Here is a 26569-nt window from a genome sequence, read left to right on the forward strand (position 1 = left end):
AAATTAAATTAATAGATAGATTCTTTATGCCAAATGCTGCACTGATATGAGAAACGAAAATATTGATATTTATTGATGATGTCGCATTGATATCTATTTGATATTGAATCTCGATATGCAAACTGTGCATCTTTATAAGCTGATTATATATACCGTAATTAGATGACAAAATTAATTGTCGAGAAGATGCTATGCTAGAAGAAATCTTCAAATACTTTTCTAAACTGCGCACGCGCGTACTTATAAAATTATCCCGCGCAAATCGCATATGGAAATTTCTGGTCTATTCTTTTTAGTAGCATCACATGTTATACGTACTTTCTGTCTGAAAATAAAATAAATACATGTTCGATAGAGATTTGAAGGGAGAGAACAAAATGCAAAAAGATGATGAAAGAACGAGAGAATGCTGTGATACAATTCCAAAGCTCGTTAAAAGTTTTATGTCACCGATTAAACATATGGTTATATATATATATATATAAACAAGTTTACATAAAAGTACTTCAATATGCATTACATACATCGATGTCGACGAAATTGCATTGGTTTCGTTTGCCACGAACGTTGTCGAGAGCGTTTCGATTTATTCCAAATCAGCCGCGATCAAGATTTCTTAACGAGAAATGAAATTGGCCGCGCCTTTTAGTCGCTCCATTTCCTGCGTTCCTTCAAACGCACCTGGCGTTCCTTTCCCGACCGTTCCTACTGTTTCTTTGACCGATCTTACGTTCCCCCACCTGGCTCACTTATCGTATTGATTCAAACTTAGGCATCCGCGTTTAGTCCCCTCATTCCGTTGAACCTATCAGCCGATATTACCTCATTGCTTCCTGATCAGTCTATTCCGGTCTATTCCGATGCAATCTCGATCAATTATTAAAAATTGAACGATGCGACACTCGATGTTATATTTCGAGAAAATGAAATGTATTATTAGTACTCCAGTTTATTTCCCTGTAACCTGTTAAAGAGTATACATGAAAATGTTAAATGTAAACAATGATATATAAACAATTATTTCTCTAAAAAAGGATTTCAAACGTTAGATATTTTGGTTATTGAAAATTGAAAAAAAAAATTATTTTTTTTATTATTAAAATTATTTCATGAGTAATAAGTTGTTATTTTGCCCGAAAATTAATTTCAATTAATAATATCGTAAAGATTGAACTATCTTGAATAGTTTTCGAGATTCGTATATTGTTTCATTTAGAATGTCAATTACAAGCGATATAAGAAAGAGTAAGAAATTAGTGACCGAAAAAAAATAAACCCCTTGAGTGATGAACAGTCGGGTTTAAATCAATTACATCTTCGGATATTGACGTGTACTAACTAGGTCAATCGTATAAAGCGGATTACGCTGTCACAGTTGAACAATCTTGAATTAACCTTTTTCCGAAAGTATAATTTTCACAAAAATCCAATTTTATAAAAAAATTGCAATAGAAGAGAATAATATTAAACAACTCACGTGCCAAAAAATACTGTAAACATCAAAATCACAAACAAAATAAATAATGACATATGTCTAATGATCTCTAATTTCTTTTTAATATTACAATACAATGTTCAAATATTTTAAAAAGAAAAAAAATATCAATTGCCTACTTTTTAAACATTCTAATGAAAATGATGTATAAAAAAATTTCACCACTTTATTAATATGTTGGATCATCTTATTATTGAAGAATTAAAATTGCTTATTATCAATTTAATTGGATCATAGATAAGGATAAATAGTCATAATTAGCGAGTATATATAAACAGTTAATATAAATACTTGAGAGATATAAAAAGCACTCTGTATATACATATATCTTTTGTATTTTAAAAATATTTTTATGAAAAATATTTTAGTTTTCAGTTCTGCACATATACACCTCCGAACAAAGTCCGGAAAATTTCCATTCGTTAATATCACACCAGATCGTGGTTGTTTTCATAAGATGAATACATTGCATGTATACTCTAATCATTACTAATTAGTTTTCTCTCTATCCTTCAACTGATGACAAGAGTTTCATTCTCGTGATCACCATCGCATGACGTTCTTTACCAGATGAATTAAGAACGCAGCTTCGTTAGTTGCTATACATATTATACGGAGTGCTCCATCAATTAAGATAAAATTGTCGTTTGAAATGATTGAAATTAAAAGAAGAAAATATAAGTGATATTAAGGCCGTGTCGTGTTTATATCTGCATGATGCTGCTAAAAAATGCAATTAATTTCAGCAAGTGAAAGCTATCATTATTCTAGCAGGAGGCACATAATAACATCTCGTTTTGTTTATCTCCTGTAAAATGTTGGCGCAAAATTGCTCGCTTCGCAGAACATTTGTTGAAAAATGCATGATATAATTGGCTGTCGTCTACTATTTATTATTCGGTCTTTGCTTATCTTTATACAATGCATAAATTTACCCCTCCTTTAAAAAGAAACGTAATCAATCTCAAGTATAAGATTATACTGTTCGTTATAAAACAATATTCGGTATGAATGAAAGAAAAAAAGATTTAACATAGAAATACATTAATTAAAACATAAATACATCATTCGTTCATTTTTCGCAGTGAAAATGGCAGAAGAAGGCGCGGGTGGATCGGGAAATGGGAGTAGTGGCGAGACGAGTCGTTTGCAGCTTCTACAGGAGATGCGACAACAAAACTTTGATACCATTCGATTTGCATCATATCGTACTGCCTGCAAGCTAAGATTTATACAGAAAAAAGTGCATCGTAAGTATATACAATACACGTAAGTATACACTTCAATTTCAACATATTTTGTACACTTATACATATATATACGCTTTTCAAAAATATCTATACTTCTGTTTTTTTATTTTTATTATATTTCTCTGAGAATTAGTCTGTTTATCAGTCTCACACACACACACACACACACACACATACACGCATACTTTAGAATGATTAACTATGAAATGTTAATTTTCTCACATCTTCTCTATACTAATGCACAACTATACTAATACATCTAATTAGAAGTCTTTTAACGTCATATCAGAATTTAAAAAAATAAAATATTCATACTCATGTTAATTAATCTTGTCAAAAATATTAAAAGATAAAATGTTAAATACCTAATAAATGTTAAATACCTTTGTAATGATCGATGCATAATTGTATACAGTGCACAACGTCGACATATGGAATGTGATCGAAGCATTTCGAGAGAATGGTCTGAATACGTTAGAACCGTCGAGCACATTAGGAGTATCCAGACTCGAAACACTACTGTCTTCCTTGTTTCATGCGTTGAACAAGAGGGTCCCGGTGTCACAGCAATCCAAAGTCGACGCAACTACAGCGTTGCTAATGAACTGGCTATTGGCTGCTTATACTAGCGGGTATACTTATGAAAATACTTAACGATACTTAATGATTTTCTTATCAATTTTTACGAAGGCTCTTGGTCTTTTATTGCAGTCATATTGAATAAAATGAAAAATTATATGAATTTTTTATGTAAAATGGCATATGTTAGATAAATCAATGTATTTCATTATATTAAAAAAAAAATTATATTATTTTCTCGCTTCTGGCGTTATTGTTTTATGTCTGATTAAATCATGTTTATTTATTTATTTTTTTTCAGAGAAAATAATAAAATATCTGTATTCTCCGTGAAAGTAGCCCTCGCCACATTATGCGCGGGAAAACTCATGGATAAATTTCGATGTAAGTCGCAAATAATTTCTTTAATTTCTTAATCGATCACTGAACAAATTTATTAACGAATTTTTTTTTAGATATATATTCGCAAATATCTGACAGTAACGGACACATGATACACTGGAGGTTCGCCGATTATCTGAAAGAAGTTTTAGCTTTAACCGCAGCGGTCTATGAGTCCCCATCGTTCGGATATTCGGATGGTCTCGCTAACTCTATTTTTCCTGCGGTATGTATGCAATGTTGTATGCAAATCACTTTAATATATCGATAAAGTAATGAAACGGATAATGTGTTGTATGTGGCAGAATTCTAAAGTTACTGTAAACGACTTTCTGGATACGCTCATGTCGGATCCTGGACCGCATTGCTTAATTTGGTTACCGTTGTATCACAGAATGGCAGCCGTGGAAACAGGTAACTGCTCGAGACCACAATAAGCTGATTAAAGTTAAATAAGATAAAAGAGATTTTAATTCTCCGTATTTTTAGTGGCCCATCCTATCATGTGCGACGCGTGTCACAAGGAGAATTTCACCGGGTTCCGGTATAGATGTCAAAAGTGCCATTCATATCAGCTATGTCAAGATTGTTTCTGGCGTGGTAAAGTTTCGGGAACACATAACAATGATCACGAAACGAGAGAATATAGTAGCTTTGTATGTATTATTTACTATTTCAATTTTTTTCTTTAAAATTTTTTAATTTTGCATTATTTTTAATCTTTGACGATTTTTAATTCTCATTGATAGAAATCACCGAGCAAACAGATTGGCCATTCTTTGCGAAAGAGCTTCAGATGCGTTCCCGAAAAGGGGAAGAACAGTTTACCGCGGTTCCCAGAACAGCCCGAGAAGACATTGGATTTATCGCATATAGTGTTAGTATCTTTATCATTCTATAATTTTTTAATCATTGTCTCTCAGTGTGATTTTACAATTTAAATAAACTACATTTCACTACATTTCAGTCCACCATCACCTTTACCATCTCACAACGGTTTTCCAGATCCAGGATTTATGGCTCCGTTTGATTCAGGCTCAGTGGACAGTCGTTCGACCTTGAGGAGGTAAGCTTGACCGAGATTTTTATTTATGCACAATTTATTTGCCTTTGCCAATTGCGTGCCAGACGCCATGCTTTACTTATTCTTTTGTGTATCGTCCAGTATGGACAGTTCAAGACTGGACGATGAACATAAATTAATAGCACGATATGCACAAAGGTTGGCACAAGAAGCTAGGACCATGGTAAGTCCTTTAACCTTTTTAACATTTATATACATTTTATATTCATTTTGTGCTTACTGTCTTACACAGCCACGTGGTGTAATTTTATTTAAACGTTAAAATGCGAGTAAATTGCTATTACTATTTTAATCCGTTAAATTTGCGAAAGCCAATTAAAGTGTGCGTTATGCCATTTCGCGACTCATGGCCAGCTCTAATTAATTTTATCATAACTGCCTCGTTAACAGCCTCGTACTACGTCCAGAATGTCCCAGGCAGATCAAGCAGTAAGTATGACGTTGTTCAAAGTATCACTGACAATGTCGCGCTGCAAATCGTTTCACGCGTGATAATTTCTGGTTACAGGGGAGAGCACCATCAGATGCGAATCTGGCGTCGTTAGATGCGTCGCGAGCGCAGCGTGAGCTTATATCGCAATTAGAGGCGAAGAACAAGGAGATAATGCGCGAGATAGCAAGGTTAAGGTATACCTGTGTCGTTTATATTCCTTTATATCAAGCCTAAACCTCGATTTCATCCTGTTGACCCATCCTAGGATCACGCATGTTCAGAACGTTCTGTTTCGCTTTGTGTCACTTTGGTTGCAATAGCTTGTGCTGAAACAAAGAGGAACAACACATATTACTGATTGACATCGATAAAAAAATTATTCACATTAAAAAAACAAATTCATTAATATCGATTATATACTTATAATTCATTTCTCTCGCGCGGATTAATATATTCATTAGATTCATATACTAACATACTACATAAATCACACATCACATCGCTTATAATAAAACAAGTGGAGTGGAAGTGGAGTGAAATATTATTATGTGCTAATGTGAGATCATGATATATTTCACTTCCTGATGTTATATCGTATCGGAAAATTTCTCAAAAAACTCTATTTTCGCTATAGAAGGCAACAAGAGATAGAAGCCGCGGGTCTAGAAAATCCGGCGTTAATGTCTGAATTGCGAGCTTTGAGACAGAGGAAGGACGAATTGGAGACGCATCTAGCAACATTGCAAGATTCCAGGAGACAATTGATGGTACAGCTGGAGGGATTAATGAAAATGTTGAAGGTATCTTCATGAATACAATTATTCTCTTGCACAGTTTCTTTAAATGCCAATTAAAAAATTAACTCTCCTCTAATTCAATTCGCTTCATCATCTCTAAAGAAATTGAGAAAAAAAATCGATTAAATGTATATTATGAAAATTTAAGAGATTTATAAGAATTATAAGATTTATAAGAAGACAAAGCCATTATTTTTACATCATTTTCAAGATAATGTGGAACGCGATCAATAATGTAACATAATCTCAACAGAACCACCAAGCATCTCCACGATCAACGCCAAACAGTTCACCGCGAAGTACAAAGTCGCCGCCTTTGCCACCTGGTGTTATCCCGAGCAGCAGATCGGCACCACCGACTCCTGGCGGCCCGTTGTCTACAACGCCTCAACAACAACAGCAACAGCAGCAGCAGCAACAACAACAGCAGCAAGCATCGCAACAAATGTCCCAGAGCTATCAAAGTCCCATTCCGACAACGACAGTGGCTAATGTACAAGGCAATGCTATCCTTGGCACGATACAGAATCCTATTCCAGATAGCCTGTCGTGCGTTGGCGGCGATGTAAGGTAGGCAAGCATGTACAAAGAGAGAATACATTATAAAAAGGGAATCTTCTAATGCAAAAGCAGCAAAGAACATATTAAACAGAAACTATTGCAATTTACGCGTGATACATAATTATACACGCGATCCATACATTGAACGATTATACTACATAGTCAAAATTTGTCTATCCATTTAAATAGATTTCTAAACGGACTTTAGAAATCTATACATTCCACGTGCGTTAAAAATATATTCTAACTATACGAGCATATAATTAAATAATAGAACTAAATCAATATTAATTATTGATATTCACCAATAATATATAATATAAAATATCACTTCCACACATATTGAAAATAGTACGTTATACGCGTCTCGTTGAATTTAATCTCTTTAAATTATTATATCGACTAAGTAAACGAGTAATTGTACGTACTATAAGATAAAGTCAATTTACCAATGTCAAACGCTCGAAAATCAGATTCATCACTTGTATGTGAAATATATATCCACCCTCCTCCCCTCCCTTTCCGATTATGTTTACTAAAAGATTAATTTCTCCTCAATATTATTGTAGCGACCGATATAGAGACATTATTGCACACTATATACTAATTTTTTCACAATTAGTTGAAAAAGTCCTATTAAATTCTCTCCTGCATGCAATTATAAGCGATGAGATATTTCTCTGATTAAGCTAGTATTAAGAACAATATGGTACTAGCGCGAAATAAGTATGAGGAAATGAGTATCTCGTGAAACGTTACTTAAATCGTCAGATCTATATATATATATATATATCGACCTATAAGTATATATAGTAGAGATATTTGTACATCATATCATATTGCTTTTAATATCCTGTTTTAATATTTTTTTTTAAGTTATATATTAAGTTTGATGTAAGTTTGTTATTATATATCTAGATATATCTTTTAGTTCTTCTGCTGTCATTGTTAGTCATCTTAAATGTATCATTTATGTACAGTACAAAAGCAGCTATCCTGTAAGAACAATTATTGATGCGTTGGATATAAGTTTGACGCGTATGAATTATCTATCCAATCCTTCTTTTCTGCTAAGCTTGTGTAAAACATCATCCACCCTTTAAACATTGTTATTTTGTATTTATCATGCGTTGCGATATGTAAATATACTGTCCTGCAAGTAATGTATAACAATCAAACGCGCGGCAAATACTTAAAGACAAAGCATATTTGCGATACCTGTACAATTTCGCCATATTGATATATTTTTATTAGCATCTCGTTACATTAGAAAATCTAATAAATATAGCTTCCCGAGAGATATCGTGCATGTGTATATTATTATCATATATTAATCTCGATAATTTGCTAATTTTAATTTAAAATTTTGTAGATGCCGCTTGTATGTCTTGATATTGCGAGTAGTGAATTGAATGTGTAAGAATTATGATTAAACGGAATGATAACGCTTGCGCAATAAAAGTTGCATGCTGCAATTTCTGTTTAAAAAATAATTATCATTTGGAAATTGCTTCGCGCCAAGAAAATAGAGATTTTCGATGTCAGGTCTGCGTTCAGGACAAACAGCTTACCAGGAAGCGGTTCCAGCAGTGCCAATAATAGCTTGGGCCGATCCTTAAGAAATGACTTACTGGTAGCTGCCGACAGCGTTACTAATGCCATGTCGACGCTTGTGAGGGAATTAAATTCAGGTATGTCAAATAATAATGCGCTATAAAATCAATTAGTATCAGAAACTATTAATGAATTGGACGTAGATAAGCAGACTCGGTTTAAAAATATTTCTCGATCTAGCTATATTAGGAAAATATTAAGAAAAAATATATATTACAATTAAATAATGAACAAAATGTATATATTTGAAATTTTTTAAATTATTTCTAAAATTTTATCAAATTTAAATAGTATCTAAATAGTAATAATCTAAATAATACCTAAAAATATATTTAATTTTGCATCACTGATGAGAATTCCGTCTAATTGATAAAACTACGTCCAATTGTACTTATAGTTTAAATAATTATATACAATACTACTGAATCTATTGTTTCGTCACAGTGTAATAAATCCTTAGTTGATATATTAATATCGCAGAAATATAGGTATTACGTTATCTCAGACAGAAGGTAATTTAAGAGATAATAGTTGATGCCTCGTGAATTAAACAGATCAGTTTGATACTGCAAGCTTAGCTACGACGTATCTGTTAGCATCTATCGCCGTGTTTAGCTGGTAGCATGTTAGTAATGGATAATGAGTGATTTTGTCAACGGAGCCGTAATTATATCGATTTCGATAGTTCGATCGGAAGCGAGGTGAGCAATAGATAAACTGATTTGCAGTCACCGTATTATCGTGCGTAGCATTTTATAACAAAACCATATATCTATTATTATTACTATTTTTTATTCCTGCTACTTTTATTACTCTCACTATTGCTACATTATAAATGTACATATCAATTATTGCATATTTTTCACACATCGTTTGAAAAGAAATTTTTTCTATATAGTCATTAATATAAACGTGTCCAAAAGCAAGTATAATTTTTAAATCGGAACGTCTTGCACAGTATGTATAATACATATATTTTTTACTATACATATCTTTGACTCGATTTAAAACTACAAAAAATGATACGATGCAGAATTTATTCTCTCCATCTTAATATCTATCGTTAAAATATTTTTGACCATCACAGAGCTGAATGTAAACAGGCATGCCATGTCATTTATATTCTCTCATTTCGGAATCATATCATATAGCATGAAAAATGCTACTCTATTTCTAGTCTCGATATTCGTAAACGATCTTTGAATCATCCGCACAGATGCTATCTACACGTAAGATATTCCGTTAGATTTTTTTGAATTGAAGAAAACTTGAATGCACCTGTTTATTTATGTACATACATATGTTCGTATTCGAGGAGATTGTCGCGTAAGTATAACAATCAATCATCGCAGAGAGATGAACAGCGATCGACACGCGAATTTACTATCGCTCTATTTATTATAAAACTTTTGGCGAGATAAGTGACTTTCAAATTCAGTTTCGCAGTGCCTCTTGCATTACACAAAATGATTTTTTTATAAATCTTTTATTCAATCGTAAAATAATTCAAATGTATAAAAATCAAATATATAAAATCACACATACATATATAGGGTATCCGGGGAAAATCGCCCGCAATACTTCGGAAGTGATTCGGGACTCAAAAAGAAGAAAACAAAGCTATACGAACATAAGTCGTTTCCGAGTTATAGCCACTTTCATGTTAAAAAAATCGTAATTTACAGTCCACTGGCATCCCCTTTTAAATTTGTTTTAAATTTAAATTTAAATTTTTAAATTTAAAAATTCAAATTTAAATTTAAAAATTTAAATTTAAATTTAAAAATTCAAATTTAAATTTAAAAATTCAAATTTAAATTTAAAAATTCAAATTTAAATTTAAAAATTCAAATTTAAATTTAAAAATTCAAATTTAAATTTAAATTTAAATTTAAAAATTCAAATTTAAAAATTCAAATTTGAAAATTTAAATTTAAAAATTCAGATTTAAAAATTTAAATTTGAATTTAAAAATTCAAATTTAAATTTAAAAACAAATTTAAATTTTTAAATTTAAATTTGAAAATTTAAATTTAAATTTTTAAATCTGAATTTTTAAATTTAAATTTTCAAATTTGAATTTTTAAATTTAAATTTAAATTTGAATTTTTAAATTTAAATTTAAAATTTAAAAACAAATTTAAATTTTTAAATTTAAATTTGAATTTTTAAATTTGAATTTTTAAATTTAAATTTAAAAATTCAAATTTAAATTTAAAAATTCAAATTTAAATTTAAATTTGGTTCCGAATCACTTCCCAAAGTACTGCGGACGATTTTTCGGACACTTTGTATGTGTGTGTGTATATATATATATATATATATATATATAAATCAAATATACAAAAATCACATATATAATAAACATAGATCTTTTTTTTTATATTTCTCAATATGTAAATATAAAAATCTATCTATTAGTCCCAAGACTATTTAATTTTCTCTCAACTAAATAAATGTTATTTAACAAAATGTATCTAAATCTTTGACAAAATGTTTTCTTCTATTTTTATCTTCTTTTTTTATTTTGGCAAGAGTGAAAATCATTACAAAATTTTATTATCTATTTGCATTAAAGTTTATATATTTGTATATAATTCAATTATACATATAATTCATTCATACATATTTCTTAAGATTGTTGACTCAGTCTTCAAGAATTAACGCTTCTTTTTTTAATTTTCTTAATTCAAAATTTAATATTTAATAATTTAAAAAGAGAGAGAAAATACGATAGTTCTGGGATACATTTCTTCTATACAGCTTGTTTCTACAATATTCGGTATAACTTGGCTGGATTCTGCTAATGGAAATAATGAGAAAGATTTATATGAATAAATGCCATAAACGTGTTGTTTTTTTAGATGCAAATCATATATACGAGCCTTTCTCATTATTTTTGTCAATGAGGTCAAGTGCTAAAGTTAGACCGAATAGTTGAAAAATAGTCTGTATATTTGCCTGTTTGCCATTTCTATTCGTATTCATTTATTTTCTTTCTAGAATAGAGTTAGTCAATATTAGCCTAGTGAATAGCACACGGACTACACTACACGCCAGATTACAAATAGCAAAGTAAAATAATAATCTGATTTGCAATTCCGAAATTATTACTTTTTCAACGGTATTTCGACAGAATTATCAGTTTTTGGACGAACGAATTCTTGATAATCTTTACAAAGGGACAAAGTCTTTAAAAGAAAAAGTTTGGAAATTGCAGAATTGCTATTTATCAGAAGCTTGTGAAAAAGCGGAGTATACAACGAATAGGAAGATAAAAAACTAAAAGTAAATATACGAACTCTTATGATAATTATATTTTTTTTATAATTGGTTAATGAATCCATTGCCGATAAATAGATATTCCTATACTATACAACATAAAGACAATTGACAAATGACACTTTAGACGTGTTGTGGAATGTGTGTGATGCACCCTCTGTGAATGTGTCCTGGTGCCTTGCAGACTCAGACCAGGAGGACCTTTCTCACAACTCCGGGCTAATGAACATCAGAAAACCATTAGGTAAGTATCTCTACATGACTTGGATTCTTTCATTATTTTTATTTTTTGTTTGCATTTTAGATATTCAGCAATGTCGCTCTTTTTTAATCGAAATACATAATTCCGAAACTCTTCAAGCGTCGATTATCTACGATTTTCATGCGTTGGTATTTCGGTATTATTTAATTTTTCTTGATATTTTTTATCTTATTAATTTAGCAAATCAAACTGTACATATATTCATATTCATATCTTACATTTCTTTCATCGTCATAAGCATCAGGCACTTTTGCGCGATGTATATTTCTGACGATAATAATTAAGATAAGTCATCTTATACAATATATAGATCCCTCCCATATAAACATGTACTTTAATAAATGATTACTCTCTTGTTCATTTATAGTTGTAAGTTTAAATGTACATAAATCAGATATTTTTTTACATATAACTAAACCTTATTCAAATCTTATTCTCGTTGGAAATGGAATTAAATTCAGCAAATATATGTGTACATATATATATATGCTATTTTATCTGTATCGTATAAAGCAGTATTTGAAACATACGGAAAGAAAGAGAGAGACAACTGTAATAAAAGATTCGCGCATTTGTGTATAATAATAAATTTGTAAATAATCCCTGTCTACTTATAGACTTTGAAGCCGGCGAAGATGGGGACGATAGTAGCGGCGGTGGAAATTCTTGGCGCGAGGAATTGCAACGGCGCTATCAACAGGAAAACGATTTTCTGACGGAATTACGAACTCGCAACGCAAACATACCGCAAACACCATCGGCCACATTGTCCAGCGAACAGGAACAGGAGAGAGGTGAACGAGAGGAGGCAGACGGAGAGAAGGAAGATGAGAATGAGTCCAATTGGGCGGAAGCGGTGAAGAGATGGGTCAATCGATAAACTAATCTAGAAAGAAATATATTAGGCATTAGATGTTTGAAGATGCAGTTTGAAAAACTTGACGAGGAAACCGCGAAAATGATTGAATCAATCACATATGCGCGCGATATGGATGTATACTTTGATATTGGTATACAATGTAATCCTTAATAAAGAATTGGATGTCGTGCGATTTCAAAAATCTATGCATTTATAAGACGGTATGTACTTGCAATCATAAAAAATAACGTGATGAAGTCGACGAATCATTACATGAATCTCATAGAGATTTTCTCACACGATATAAGTATTATAATTATTCTTAGAATAATATTTGTAATCGCGAAAACATGCAATGATTTTGCTATTTTATTAATCTGCAATTTGCAATGTGTAATCAGATTTTTATAATTTGTTAAATATACATCCATATAAATAACTATTCAGAAATAAGTATCCCCGTTTTTTATTACATCTTTTTATTTATTGTTATCGTTATATTTGTATAATTATCATTACGAGAATTAAATGAAATATGCAATAGTTTATCTCTATCTTGTAATTTCAACGCTTAAAATTTAATTTAATTTTAAGAGAGCATATACTCGTCTGTACATATTTGAAACAATTATATCTGATAATTATGTCGAAAATCAATTTTATCATCTCGCAATATTATTCACTCAGATGTTTATATCATAGATCGTATGCAAAAAACTTTGCAGGTTACCGTACCATTGACCAAACCTGAACTAGTTAACTGTAATAGTATAAGATGATCGCAATTAAATCAATTTTTTAATATATTACAAGTTTAGCTTAGTTGAAGAGCCAAAGTGTGTTTTTGTACATTCGTATTAACGCTTAAGATACAATATGCTATTAAACAAAAAACTAGTAATATATATGTAAACGAGTATAGAAGTATCGACGCATTAGATGACGCTTTAAATAACGATTTTTAATTGACCGCATTTGCAGAATACAAAAGAGTAGAGAAACGAAGTCTACGAAACTAGTCTTATATACAAAGTACTTATTTTTCAGTTTCTGGAATAAAAGAGCATTCCAATTAACAATCCAATCGTTAAAACTGATGACTGCTTTTAATAAGAACCAATGCGTTTTGTAACATTGAAATAAGCATGTCACAAAATACACACACACACACGTCCGTGAAATATTCTGTGTATATATACATATATGAATTTCAGAATTCTTCCTTTGTCTATCTCTTCACATACGAAAACGATGTAGCGCCTACATGATACGATTACTGAATAAAATTTATACAAATACACAATAAAATGATTGTTGCTTAGTTCCTCAATAGGAAAATTAATTAATAAGCTACTCTATTAATTTAATAAGTTTCTGTTCTATTTTATATTGTTTTTTATTATTTATTTTTTTACTGTATTATTATATCTATATTTGGCACACAGTAAGTTAAATAGGTTAATGAAAAGATGGATACATTGAAATCTGATGATAGAATTGCAAGTGATTTTAAATTATACGCTATGTTAAGAAACCGCGTGTAGCTTTTACTTTTTCTTGAGGTAGATATCTATAGGTGCAAATGTAAAATATATCCTCTATTAAAAAAATAACTTTTCAATTAACTTGCATACATCATATATACTTTGTTATATATTACTTAACCTACTCTTAATACAGCATATTGCAATATAAAGCTAATGATATAGAAACAAAGAGTATTTTGTATACTATTTTTTTTAACACAAATTTTAATATATTACATATTTTTGAAAAAGTAGCACTTGCATGATTATATGTCTTTATTATTTTATCAAAGATACAAGATTTTAAAGTTATTTATTGAAACTCCACAATGTCTATCTCATATAAATTTATATATATATATCGATTTCAACAAAATATAAAAGTCAATTATTGGAAGGAGAATTATATCATTTTGTACAAATGTAACAGATATTATGTAAATGAACACTATAAATAAATTTCAATGAATTGATTTTTATAAAAAAAAAAAAAATGCTAAATTTAAGTATACTAATATTACTAAAGATTCTCCAGTTTTGACAATTTTTTGTCATTTGATGGTATACTTATTTCTGTAACATTTCTAATATTTTTCTTAATTGTATCGGTAATCGCACAATTTGTTTTATTGCTATTGTTACCTGGTCGCAAACGTAGTTTCGCTCGTTTTATAATAGTCGGACATTCAGATGTAGCGCTTAAGCCTTCCTGGTTCATCTTAGCATCAGTTTTTATCCTTGGAGATGATGACATATTTTGATTTTCTGTTCTCCGTTTTGAGTTTGTCTAATAATGAATAAAAAAGTATAAAATTAATAAAATAAAAATTAAATTATAAAATATATTACGTCTATTATTATGTCAAAATTATAATACTTTCTCTCTCTCTCTCTCTCTCTTCTTATTTAGGAATATCTTATTTCTAAAATATTTTGTAAATTAACACATACATTAACATATTTTATTAACATAAATAGAACTAATGTCTATTGTAATAGATTCTATAATTAAATTAATTACCTCGCTATAAACGTCTTCTTTTTGTGTAATATTGGGAGAATTTTTATCTGAGTTTCTTTGATTGCCAGATTGTTTAATGTGGTTTTGTCTTGGTAGGATGGTTTCTAGTTTATTAACTCGATGTTGTAGGGATAAATTTTCACTTTTGCAAAACTCTAAACGTTCTTCAAACTCCCTAAATAAAAAATATAAACATATACAATACAATATGATATAAACATTATAAATTCTTATGTTATAGATGTTTATGTAATTATTTTATATAAGATAAAATTATAAATTTCTAAAGGCAGTGCTTACAATGCAGCATAATTCCTTTGTTGAATGACAATCTAAAAAATTAGGTCTCATAATTAAAAATACATATATTCTCTTAGATAATTGTTCAACAGAAAAATTATATTGCATTGTAACTTGATCTTGGAGAGTTTTGGTTTGACCTGACTTTGGCAATAATTTAAGATAAACAACAAATAAATGTACTACTATGATATTAAAATCAAGAATATAAACATAAAACATACTTTCTCATAGCAGAAATACAAGTAACTAAAGTATCTTGATCCTTTGTTTTCTCAATCATTCTTCTAATATCTTCCAACGAACCCTTTGAAAATATATTTCGCATACTGAAAAAAGGCACGATAAAAATTAGTTTGAGCAGTAAATTATAAACATTTCATCATGTTGAAACTATTGTGTAAACAATTAACATAAACAGACATACTGTTGGAATTGTTCCAATTCTTTTTCTTTTTGAGACAGTTTCTGCGCTAGAACTTTATATCTCCCATACTTTTCCTTAAAATACGTTATTTGCTCATTTAAAGCATGAATAGCAGATTTTTTCTGATTGATTTCACTTTCTACTTTGCGTACTTCCTGCCTAAGGCCAGCATTTTGCTTCTCCAGAGTGGCAATCTTTGAGAGATGATATTTGATATTCTTATCCTTCACTAAAATTTGAAATTGCAAACTGTCAATCCTTCCTTGTAACAACGAACTGTCTGCATTATCCGAGGCGGTTTCGCTATTCGGAAATGTGAAATAAACTCTATAGATTTTATTTTCCGTCACTTTCTCACGACATTGCGGACAAGTCTTGGATCTGAAGCATGACAAAAAAAAATTAGTTAATATTAGTTTATATTTTAAACTACTGGTTTTCTACCTCTTTTTAAAAACGGAATCCAAAAAAAAAAAACAAGAGACTAAAGAAATTAAAATCTCATAATGTAACAAGCGTTAATTTTATCTGCATATTTTTTTGCGTTTAAAATGAGATAAGAAATATATTTAGGCTCTGGAAAGAGATGGAAAGAAGAGGTACAAAGTGTAGGAGGTGCAATTAAAATTGAGAGCTAATTTATCTCGCGTGAAAACATAACCATCAAATATGTTTACCTTTCAAGCCATCGTGACAAACAGCTAAAATGAAACACATGTCCGCAACGAGAGAAAACGATATCTTCGGATGGCAGTAAAAAATCGTGACATATAACGCAAAGGATATTCATCCTATACGCGAACAAAAGAAAGGACAAGATACACGAACGCAACGACACGACCGATACGATTAGACGCCACTTGCGACAGTTGCGACTACAGGACTATACGAACAGCACAGGATTGTTCCACTTGTCCTTGACGGCAGACAGCTTGTAATTTACATTATCATATGACATCCTCGGCAATGTCATATTTGGTAAATTTCAAAAATTACAGATATTATCAATAGCGTTTGAAATGACGGAAGGAAAAAATATACAAGATGAAGAAAAAGCTATAAAGATGCGATTTTTTTCGTTTCGATCAAACGGACATAAGTGAGGAGAATTTTGTGCGCCAATGTTCGCGCATCATCGTGAACAGCTGATGTGAACGATCATAGATAACTTTGCTTCGCAAAATAAACGTATAAAACTTGGTGTATTTTATTGTGTATATCGCGATTGTATGTACTAATGTTTGATTATGTTGACGAGATCTATCAATGACACAGAATATATAAATTTAATAAGATTTCGTGTCCAACCTCAAATCTGCAAAATGCATATATTTCTCGATATTAGAAAGTGAAATTTATTGTTAAAGTATAATTTGAGAATAATTCATTGTCAGCAAGATTTTTTGCGGCAAAATAGTGTTTGCAAATTTTGACAGAATAAATCGTAATACAAAGACTTCTATTAAATTTTGATATTAAATATATTGTACTTTATACGCAATGTATAAATCTCAATTTGTTGGTCTGGATGATAAACCGTGCGATACAAAATGCCTGTTATGCGATTGCATATTTGTCCTTCCGACAAATGAAACTAACTTTCTCACACATTTATTCAAGTCGCATCGTCTTGTTATAGCAGATGTTTCGAAAATAGCTAGTTTGAAAAGGTACGATAATGATCTTTATTTGTCGTGTTACTTATGTCTATATTATTTTAACAGTTAAATATAATATAATTTTGATTAAATTTCAGTTATATACATTACTGGAGTGTAAAGTTTAAGGAGGCACCATTGACAGCTTATTGTACAACTTTGTTAATGAATTGTACACCAGATGGTCAGCCAAGTAAAAATGAACATTATTTTTTGCTCTCTGACTGTCTGTCAGAGGACAAAACTTTGAGAAATGAAATACATCAGGCTAAATTAGTATGTATATCAAAAAGATTATAATATACATATTTGTTATATGTTTGACATGTAATTTAGTGACAATATATAATTGTTATTTTAAGGAATGGGCATTAGCGCAACAAGAAACTGAGCGTGCGGATAAAAGTTTTAAGCGTGGTTGCATGTTTTGCCGTACAGAATTCTGTGGATCACGTATTACATATATAAAACATCTTTTTCAAAAGCACAATCTTCATCTTGGCAAGCCAGAAAATTTAGTATTTGTCGATGAGCTTTTGGACAAAATTCAGAATAATATTGAAAGGTATACAACTCAAAAATTGCAATCTATGTGTTATTTTAATGATATTTATATGCTATTTTAATTTACTTTTACATGATATTTATGAAAATATACAATGTTATATAGTATTTATATTTATTTTTTAGTTTAATATGTATTTATTGTGAGAAAATATTTAAGGATCGTACGATATTAAAGGAGCATATGCGAAAAAAATTCCACAAATGTATAAATCCTCATAATAAAATGTACGATAAATTTTATATAAACAATTATTTAGAGTCGGGAATAATCTGGAAGCAAGGACAGGTAATGAAAGTTGTCTATAATTTAAAGAGTAAAACGTTCCAAGTTTTTAAAAATATAATTTTTTTAAATGTTTATAGCCAAATTCAGGAAAGAATCTGGATCTAGGAGATGGTAGTAGTGAAAATGAAGATGAGGAAACTTCATGGTCTGATTGGAGTGGCGAATCTATTGAAATAATATGTCTATTATGTAATTATGGCAATAATGAATTTGTCTATACCTTAAGACATATGAAAGAAGTTCATAATTTCGATTTTGAAGAAACAGTCAAAGACTTGACTTTTTATCAAAAGGTTACTATTCTGTGTAATTAATTTTATATTTTTAACAATATGTTCTTCTAATCCATAATTGTTATTATATAGGTAAAAGTAGTCAATTATATAAAGAGACAAATTCAATTAGAACAATGTATTTTCTGTGAAACAAAATCAGATAATGTCTTAGAGCACATGAAGACTCAACAACATTGTAAAATTCCTGCAGAGAAAGTCTGGAATCAACCAGAGTAAGAATAATTAAGATCGTATAGAATTTTTTTACTCTATAAAATTGAAAAGAGAAATAAATTATATTAAATATGTTTTATTTTACACAGATATTATTTTCCTATGTCAGAAAATGATTCATTTTTATACAATCTCGACGCAACTAGTAAGAGCGATGAAGAAAGTGATACTGAGAGTCTTACTGAAGCAATGTGAGTAATATTTAAAAAAATTTCCTTGATACATATTAAAAAGAAATTAGGCAAATAAAGTATATATATTTAAAAAATTTCAGGTCTAATTTATAATGTTTCTCTCTTGAGATGATTTGAAGTTCTACTAACTCATAAATAATCAGTTCACCATCAGTTTGTGAAAAACGTTATATATATGTACTAAAAAAATCTTGTTGTATACTCTCTTGCTGTTATTATATAATAAATTTATTTATATTGCATTTTTAATGTATTATTTTTTAATTATATTAAAAACACAATATATAACATATTTTATATTTTATGAGAAACACATATTTATGAATTCAAAATACACAGTTATCACTGATGCTGTAACATTTATCCATTTTTCAATAATTGAAAATCTTTCTCTAACAAATGTTTACAGCTACACATTATCCATTATCACTTTTTTATTTTGGAGAAAAGCTTTTTACCACGTACTTTAGAAGTACCTTTGCTAGTCAATAACTTTTCATCTGTTGGTAAACATTTCTCATGTAAAGCTTTATATAACAATTCAGCATCATTTGTATTCCCAAGTATTTCTTTTAGTTCTTCCTAATTGTACATAAAAAATTTATAATAGTTTTCTGAATATTTGCACACAAGTTGCCATAGTATAATAAAAATCATATTAAAAAAAAAGAAAAAAAATTCTAGAAGAAATTGAAAAAAGACCCTAATTATTATTCACTTACTTGTGTGAACTTGATGAGATGACTTAATGATTGTCCTTTATTTAACAGAACACGTAAATTTTTCGAATGCACACCAGGTAATTTAGCCATAAAATCTTGAATATTAGAATTATATCTTTCTACCATTAGTTGTTTGTTTTCTGCATCTTCATCTGCTCCAATTTTAGCAGCTACATTTGAATCAGGTTGATCTCGTCCTTGCTACAATATATACAAATTAAATACCATTAATTATCAAAATTAGTAATTTTATTTTAAATTTACACGTTACCTTTAATTCTTCAAATAATTGTGCTGTTGCATGTGGACTAGGAGACCATATAAGTTTTAATTTAGGAAAATGAAGTGTTAATAATTGCAGCTTTGCTGTTATTTCAGTATTTTTAAGATCTCTGCTAACATAATAATTTCCCTGGAATAATAGATTTATAATTATGTAGAAAAAAACAAAAAATGCACTTTTGTATCATTCTTACAAAATTGCCTATATATACCTGGAAACAGAATGGTTTATTCTGATCAAATTCTATGAGGAGCATAGGTTTAGCATAATGTCTTGTCATAGCAACTGCTTGATTGTACAATCTTCCGGAAAACAAGGAACCAATCAAATCAGATATGCTTTTCCTCTCAACACAAATTTCAGGTGTAAGAATATAGTCACCCACCTATAGTAACATTATAAATCATATAATTAGAAATAACAATCAACTTGTATTGATAAACTTCTCACTATATCTCACTTACCACTAACGTCACTGGTTCAACTTTTATACCGCGCGTATACAAAATAGCAGGCAATTCACTTCTAAATTCTCTCATATCAACAATAACTTTTTGAATTATTTTTGCTTCAGATTGCATTCCACCTTTACGTGTATTTTCTTGATTTACGTTATCTGATTGAACTGCAAAAGTCAGACAATCTTCTGATTTTCCATCTTGATCTTCTGGCACAATCATGGTCTATAAAAGAAATAAAAATTATAATGTAATTGCTCAATATTATATTGTATTTATTGAACTATTTAACACTTACAGTTTTCGTATTAATCAAAAAATGAAATGCTTCCTTTTCGCGTCGTAAGGAGGTAAGATATTCTTGTTCCTCGACGGATCCGCCATAAATCAAAAAATACACTTTCAAATCTAATAATGGATTATTATTTTGATACACCTCTAATTGTCTCACAGTACCAATATCAGCTACGTATAAAATAATATTGTTCGGCGTATGTTCAGCTAATGCTCGTTGTAAAGCCATCGAATCTCCTCCCTTTTTTATAGCTTGTATGAAAACAATGGGTGCAGATGTCGCGCAATTGGTTACATTTAAATCTGTCAGCTTTAAAATTATAGAAAAATTTATGTAGAATAACATTTTCTATAAATATAAGCTTATACAGGGTGGAAAATTGCCCGAGGTACTTTGGGAAGTGATTCGGGATCCAAAAACAAGGAAAAAAAGCTATAAACATAGGTCCGGAAATAAGTCGTTTCCGAGTTTCCGAGAAAATTCAAATTTTTAAATTTAAAAATTTGAATTTAAAAATTTAAATTTAAAAAAAAATTTAAAAGAGAAATGTCAAACGGACTATAAATTACAATTTTTTTAACATAAAAGTGGCTATGACTCGGAAACAACTTATTTCCGGCCCCATGTTTATGAGCTTTTTTCCTTGTTTTTGGATCCCGAATCACTTCCCGAAGTACTGCGGGCGATTTTTCAGACAACCTGTATATATACACAAATATATTACAATATATGTATTTTATTTAATTAAATTATACATATTTCATTTAATTAATTTAATATTTAACATTCAATTACTTGCGAGCATTCTTCAAATAATGTCTGATGCTTTATATCTTCTGTAGAAGTACTTGGCTCAGTTTCTTCTGCACATTTCTGCGTTAAAGTAAGTACATAAGTGTCTGGATCATTTTGCATATCTTCATCTGTATTAATTTCAGATTGTTCCTCTTCCATATTTTTTTCATTATTGTCACTCATCTTTTGTTCTTTATTATGCGACAATTTTTTTAGAGCTTCATAAAATAGATATTTATTTGCACCCATAGTTAAATAATTCTTCAACTGTTTGCATATATTGTTATCATGTACTAAGATAAGAACTTTATCAACCTTTTCATTGTCCTTCTTTTTATGTTTCTGCTCTTGAATCTCAGATAAAACTTCTGACAAAGCTATCCATTTTGGATTTGGTTCTGGTTTTAGTTCATTTTTATCTGTATAAACTCTACTTCTGGCATATTTAAATAAATTGTCAACTTCATCCAATATTATCCAGCCACTGGCTTTCACAGCATATTCCATAGTCCGCAAACGATTCAACATAGCATAGAATGAAACTGAATCTTCATAGGTCAAAGATATAATAAGAGATCGCAATATTTTTAAGTCAGAAAACAATTGTTTGGTTGTTGTACTAAGTTGATGCCAGATAGGATCTAGTTGTAAATGTAATTGCTTGTGGAACTTCTTTGCTATTGCATTTTCCACAGTTAATTCTTCTAAGTCTAGATATTTATTGAGCGCCTTTAATTCTTTCACAATATAATTCATAACATCAAGCAAAGCTGTTTGAATATTTTGCATCTTTGGTGTGATTTGTACATGTAATTCTATAACATCAGGCTCGTGCTTAGACAAACAATTATTAACAACTGTATGAAAGCGTGGCCATAAATATAAGTTTTTCACAAATAGGGTTTTCATAACTCGCTCTACTTGTGAATATCCAACTGTGAAAGCCAGTGCCGAATTTGTAAACGCCTTAATAAATCCAGTCTTATTATTTTGCCTATACAAACGTAATGCAAATGCTTCTTGATATGCATTCCGAATATTATGAGCTCTATACACAAGAATGCCAGTGATTAAGTGCAATGGAACTCTGTTCTTTAATAAATCTACCACCAAGATACGGCCTGATATAAACAACACTCCACCTTCCAGATACATTATTTCCCTATCAAGTTTGATAACAAATTTTATTAAATGCATGTATAAAGCAAAAGAAAAATAAAATATTTTCTTAATATACCTTTCATTAGAAGTACATTCAGCATTGACAACACGCGGCAATGTGTTAGTTCCATAACTTTTAAGCAATTCAATGAAGTAACGCTCATCATGATCAGTGGTTCCTAAGATTATAACTAAGTTGCCTGGATCCAAATAAGCTTTTATTACATTAACAAAAACAGTTTCTATACCAAGACCCCTATAATTATATATTTTCCATTAAATGATTAAACAAGTTATTTGATATATGACAGCGAAAGCAAAATGATGATACTTACTTAGCTGTAATAACTAATCCATCCTCTTGGATGATTTCAAGAAAGATTTGATTTTCGTATTCCAACATATTTATCGATATATTCTCAATTTAATTTTTAAGTTTCTTAATCTTTTTAATATTTAAAACAATAGTTGAAACAAGAAATCCATGAAATACCATATCAAATTGGCAAAAAATGAGATGTGGACTCTCTAGAATAAGATATTTATATAAACTAACCAAAATACATACGAGGTCTGTAAATAAAGTAATGAGACTTTTTCGAGATGAACTTTTATTTATAATTTAATTATAATTTAACTCTGTCTCCTTCAAAATAGTTCCCTTGGGAAGCCATGCAGCGCCTGAGACGTTGTTTCCAGTCTTCATAGCAGTGCTGGAACTCAGAAACCCGAATGGCCTTCAGTTGGTCGGTTACAGCCGCTTTTACGTTTTCGGTCGTATCAAAGTGATGTTCTTTGAGATGAGTTTTCAATCTCGGGAAGAGAAAGAAGTCACAGGGACTCAGGTCAGGCAAATACAGGGGCCAAGGGGGTTTTTTCGTGCCAAAAACTCCGTAATCGAAAGTTTACAAGTTTAAGAAAAACATTCCTGTCGTCCCCCAGCCCCCATATTCGCCTGACCTGAGTCCCTGTGGCTTCTTTCTCTTCCCGAGATTGAAAACTCATCTCAAAGGACATCACTTTGATACGACCGAAAACGTAAAAGCGGCTGTAACCGACCAGCTGAAGGCCATTCGGGTTTCTGAGTTCCAGCACTGCTATGAAGACTGGAAACAACGTCTCAGGCGCTGCGTGGCTTCCCAAGGGAACTATTGTGAAAAAGACAGAGTTAAATTATAGTTAAATTATAAATAAAAGTTCATCTCGAAAAAGTCTCATTACTTTATTTACAGAACTCGTACATGCTTTATATGATATAAAAAAATAAAAGTAATAATTTATATGTAGTTGTTTACTTTATTATCTCGATCTTTATAATTATTTCTTGATGTTTGATCGTATAGTAAATTATCGTCTTCAATCAGTAACTCAGACACCAATAGAGTATATTTACTAATTTCATGCGACGGATGGCCATAAACGCCGATACTCACAGGTCGTTTAAAACTGAAGATACGCAATATATTATGAAATATTTAAGCAAACTTGGAAGGATATAATATGTAATATTATTATAATACCTTTTAGGGATGAAAATAATATCTTCTCCACAAGTTGTCGATTGCAAACAATAATGATCCGGTTCATACGTTGGTTTGGTTGTGGTTTGCGATGCATATAAATCTGCATCACCTGTTCTAAAGAGTATAAAATCACACAATATATAAAACATATAAGGTTAACGGAAGAGAGATAAAAATATCCATTTAATGAATATATAAAATGATTAAAAATGTTGGACAAGAATGCAAAAAACATTAACAATTGTGACACAATTAAGCTCTTACTTACATCGATGTTAACCGTATTTTGATATAACCGTCGTATGTCAAGCTGTAATACTTGTAAGAGCCACCAGGTACATCGTCACTAACGTAATGCAATAATTCCTCTTCTAATGCTAATACGCAGGTTATCTGAAAGTTTAACAGAATCCTCACTACGCGTGTGCGCGGAAACTCGACAAAACTATTATTCTCGAAATTATTTCTCGGGCACTTTAGCCGCATAGAATAGAATTATAACCTTGTATTCGTACCAATGTCGCAATAACAAATGTTGCCTTCATAGTATAACGCATAACAACATTATTAGCGAATATACCGTTAATCTAACGTTGACTCTTTCACTCTATACCTTGCATAGACGATAATACGATTGTTTAATTGTGGGATCGTTCGCAAACTAAAATGAGTCGTCGAAATCGCTTTTATAAACATATTACGTAAAGCGTATGAAATTTACATTCAAGCTGCTGGCGACGCTCGTAAAACTGAAAGCATCAGCTGATCATAAGAATCATGGGGCCTAATCGGCTGTGTCCCGTTTGTTTATGTTCTAATAAATAATAATGAATCGCGTTAAAATTTTCCCAGCCCATTTCAGCCTCAAATAACGATAACAAGATCGATAAATAATAGAATTACGCTTTTACAAAAAGCCTATAGCAGAGAGAAAACTGAGAGATGTCATAGCCTGTTTTTAGGTGGTCCCTGAAAGCGATACTCCCTCTATGAACATTGAAAACGTGGACATGAACTACAAAGCCAAAGTCCATGAATGTTCTCAGAGGGTAATATATAATGTGCACAATTTCTGGTTTTGTTCCGTGCTATGTGCACGAAATGCCGGTAGCACCAGAGTATAACAATCATTATTTTGAAAATAATATATAAATATGATAAATAATAATTTTTATAAAAATAATTTTTATAAATTACTTACCTATATGTGTATGTATGTGTGCCCATACGTTGTCCAAATGATTTTAAATATAAGAATAGACTATATGAATATCGGCGTATGTTACCGCCGGCATAGCTCTCAGGTTCATGAGAGTATTAAAACTTCCTCACCTGGCAAATGCCTTTGTTAAGGCGGAGATACAGGGGAGGAGAAATTGAGGAAAAATTTTTTTATTTTTTTTAATAGAGTTTTTAAACAGAGAATATAATACATATAAAAAATATATATTACATAATTATAATATATACAACGTAAATTATAATTAATTTGCAATTACATAAAAAACATTACAAAATATTAAATTATATAATATAAAAATAATTACATTACAAATATATATATTACAAAATTTAATGCAGAATATATAAAATACAATGCATTAGAAATATGTATTACAAAATATAATATAAATTTAATATAAACTATAATATTAAACTTAATACAAAATAAAATTTATTACACGAAAGTGTCCAAAGTATACGTATAATACAAAATTTACTAAACATTTTTACGTAGACCAGACAAGACTGATTAATGATAATTAATGACGCGATATATATTATCAATAATCGACATAGAATAATAGAATTTAATTAGTTTTATATAAATAACGTATAAACGTAAATAATCATGATCAAAAGAGTCATTAATAAAATTATTGATCGTTTCTTCGATTGTAAAAGAAAGTATTTGCATTACTGGCGCATTTTGTGTAGAGGAATCCTTATCAAAGGAAATATTCAAAATGAAAAGATAGAATAAACTTCGAAATCAACAATTAAGTTACTAAATAAATCGCGATTTAAAATTCGCGAGAAAACGCGACGAATAAATAAATCGACAATAATCGGAATATTCGATTGCGAGATACGCATAATTTTTATAATATGATAATCGAAATATATATATAATCCATATTATATAATCAATAGACACGCGTGCGATATAATTATTATCACACAAATGTTGACAGACGAAGATATTTTAGCAAACATTTATGATCCGTATTGTTTATGAACATAAAA

The 26569-nt window shown here is 30.2% G+C and overlaps 4 protein-coding genes across 23 annotated transcripts in view; 2 read left to right on the plus strand and 2 right to left on the minus strand.

Annotated features, from left to right (window-relative positions):
- The window catches only part of LOC145970729 (dystrobrevin beta), a 15128-nt gene extending 1223 nt beyond the window's left edge, over positions 1–13905 (plus strand). For 2 of the 9 annotated variants that reach the window (XM_083097640.1, XM_083097643.1), the window contains exons 2-17: positions 2581–2745; positions 3161–3377; positions 3626–3708; positions 3780–3931; positions 4011–4119; positions 4195–4361; positions 4455–4582; positions 4673–4771; positions 4871–4952; positions 5180–5218; positions 5298–5416; positions 5857–6022; positions 6273–6589; positions 8126–8271; positions 11661–11720; positions 12356–13905. In XM_083097640.1, the coding sequence (XP_082953766.1) occupies positions 2581–2745; positions 3161–3377; positions 3626–3708; positions 3780–3931; positions 4011–4119; positions 4195–4361; positions 4455–4582; positions 4673–4771; positions 4871–4952; positions 5180–5218; positions 5298–5416; positions 5857–6022; positions 6273–6589; positions 8126–8271; positions 11661–11720; positions 12356–12618 (2312 nt within the window). In that variant the 3' untranslated portion in view covers positions 12619–13905. Of the gene's footprint in view, positions 1–2580; positions 2746–3160; positions 3378–3625; positions 3709–3779; positions 3932–4010; positions 4120–4194; positions 4362–4454; positions 4583–4672; positions 4772–4870; positions 4953–5179; positions 5219–5297; positions 5417–5856; positions 6023–6272; positions 6590–8125; positions 8272–8674; positions 9890–11197; positions 11483–11554; positions 11721–12355 lie in introns of those variants that run through there. The other 7 variants (XR_014438581.1, XR_014438582.1, XM_083097641.1 and 4 more) reach the window with 7 other exon arrangements.
- The window catches only part of LOC145970733 (uncharacterized), a 21365-nt gene extending 4460 nt beyond the window's left edge, over positions 1–16905 (minus strand). For 2 of the 8 annotated variants that reach the window (XM_083097657.1, XM_083097653.1), the window contains exons 1-6: positions 16549–16903; positions 15872–16252; positions 15669–15773; positions 15145–15319; positions 14766–14910; positions 3129–5548 (exon numbers count right to left, since the gene is read on the minus strand). In XM_083097657.1, the coding sequence (XP_082953783.1) occupies positions 5490–5548; positions 14766–14910; positions 15145–15319; positions 15669–15773; positions 15872–16252; positions 16549–16661 (978 nt within the window). In that variant the 5' untranslated portion in view covers positions 16662–16903 and the 3' untranslated portion in view covers positions 3129–5489. Of the gene's footprint in view, positions 1–1812; positions 2718–3128; positions 5549–11489; positions 14168–14765; positions 14911–15144; positions 15320–15668; positions 15774–15871; positions 16253–16548 lie in introns of those variants that run through there. The other 6 variants (XM_083097655.1, XM_083097654.1, XM_083097658.1 and 3 more) reach the window with 6 other exon arrangements.
- LOC145970732 (zinc finger protein 277) lies at positions 16532–19327 on the plus strand. 3 transcript variants are annotated; one of them, XM_083097650.1, is made up of 9 exons: positions 16532–16805; positions 16870–17541; positions 17628–17805; positions 17892–18094; positions 18220–18382; positions 18460–18675; positions 18748–18890; positions 18981–19082; positions 19166–19327. In XM_083097650.1, the coding sequence occupies exons 2-9, from the start codon at positions 17372–17374 to the stop codon at positions 19176–19178; spliced, it is 1188 nt and encodes a 395-aa protein (XP_082953776.1). In that variant the 5' UTR covers positions 16532–16805; positions 16870–17371; the 3' UTR covers positions 19179–19327. The 3 variants fall into 3 exon arrangements, with proteins under 3 accessions (XP_082953776.1, XP_082953775.1, XP_082953777.1); XM_083097651.1 differs by having other exon boundaries at positions 16533–16849; positions 17514–17541; XM_083097649.1 differs by having other exon boundaries at positions 16532–17541.
- Positions 18779–25192, minus strand: Mei-9 (DNA repair endonuclease XPF mei-9). 3 transcript variants are annotated; one of them, XM_083097639.1, is made up of 13 exons: positions 24838–25192; positions 24591–24715; positions 24320–24436; positions 24095–24245; positions 23135–23217; positions 22876–23055; positions 21639–22800; positions 20847–21152; positions 20555–20773; positions 20302–20475; positions 20079–20219; positions 19808–20008; positions 18779–19667 (listed from the first exon to the last, which is right to left on the minus strand). In XM_083097639.1, the coding sequence occupies exons 1-13, from the start codon at positions 24877–24879 to the stop codon at positions 19512–19514; spliced, it is 3057 nt and encodes a 1018-aa protein (XP_082953765.1). In that variant the 5' UTR covers positions 24880–25192; the 3' UTR covers positions 18779–19511. The 3 variants fall into 3 exon arrangements, with proteins under 3 accessions (XP_082953765.1, XP_082953764.1, XP_082953763.1); XM_083097638.1 differs by lacking the exons at positions 24095–24245; positions 24591–24715; positions 24838–25192 and having other exon boundaries at positions 23135–23327; XM_083097637.1 differs by lacking the exons at positions 24320–24436; positions 24591–24715; positions 24838–25192 and having other exon boundaries at positions 23135–23327; positions 24095–24236.
- Positions 25193–26569: the final 1377 nt, after the last annotated feature.

This window comes from Camponotus vicinus, unplaced genomic scaffold (assembly GCF_025532165.1).
Source record: "Camponotus vicinus isolate PSW18456_S1 unplaced genomic scaffold, iyCamVici1.0 SCAF_4, whole genome shotgun sequence".
Lineage (NCBI taxonomy): Eukaryota > Metazoa > Arthropoda > Insecta > Hymenoptera > Formicidae > Camponotus > Camponotus vicinus.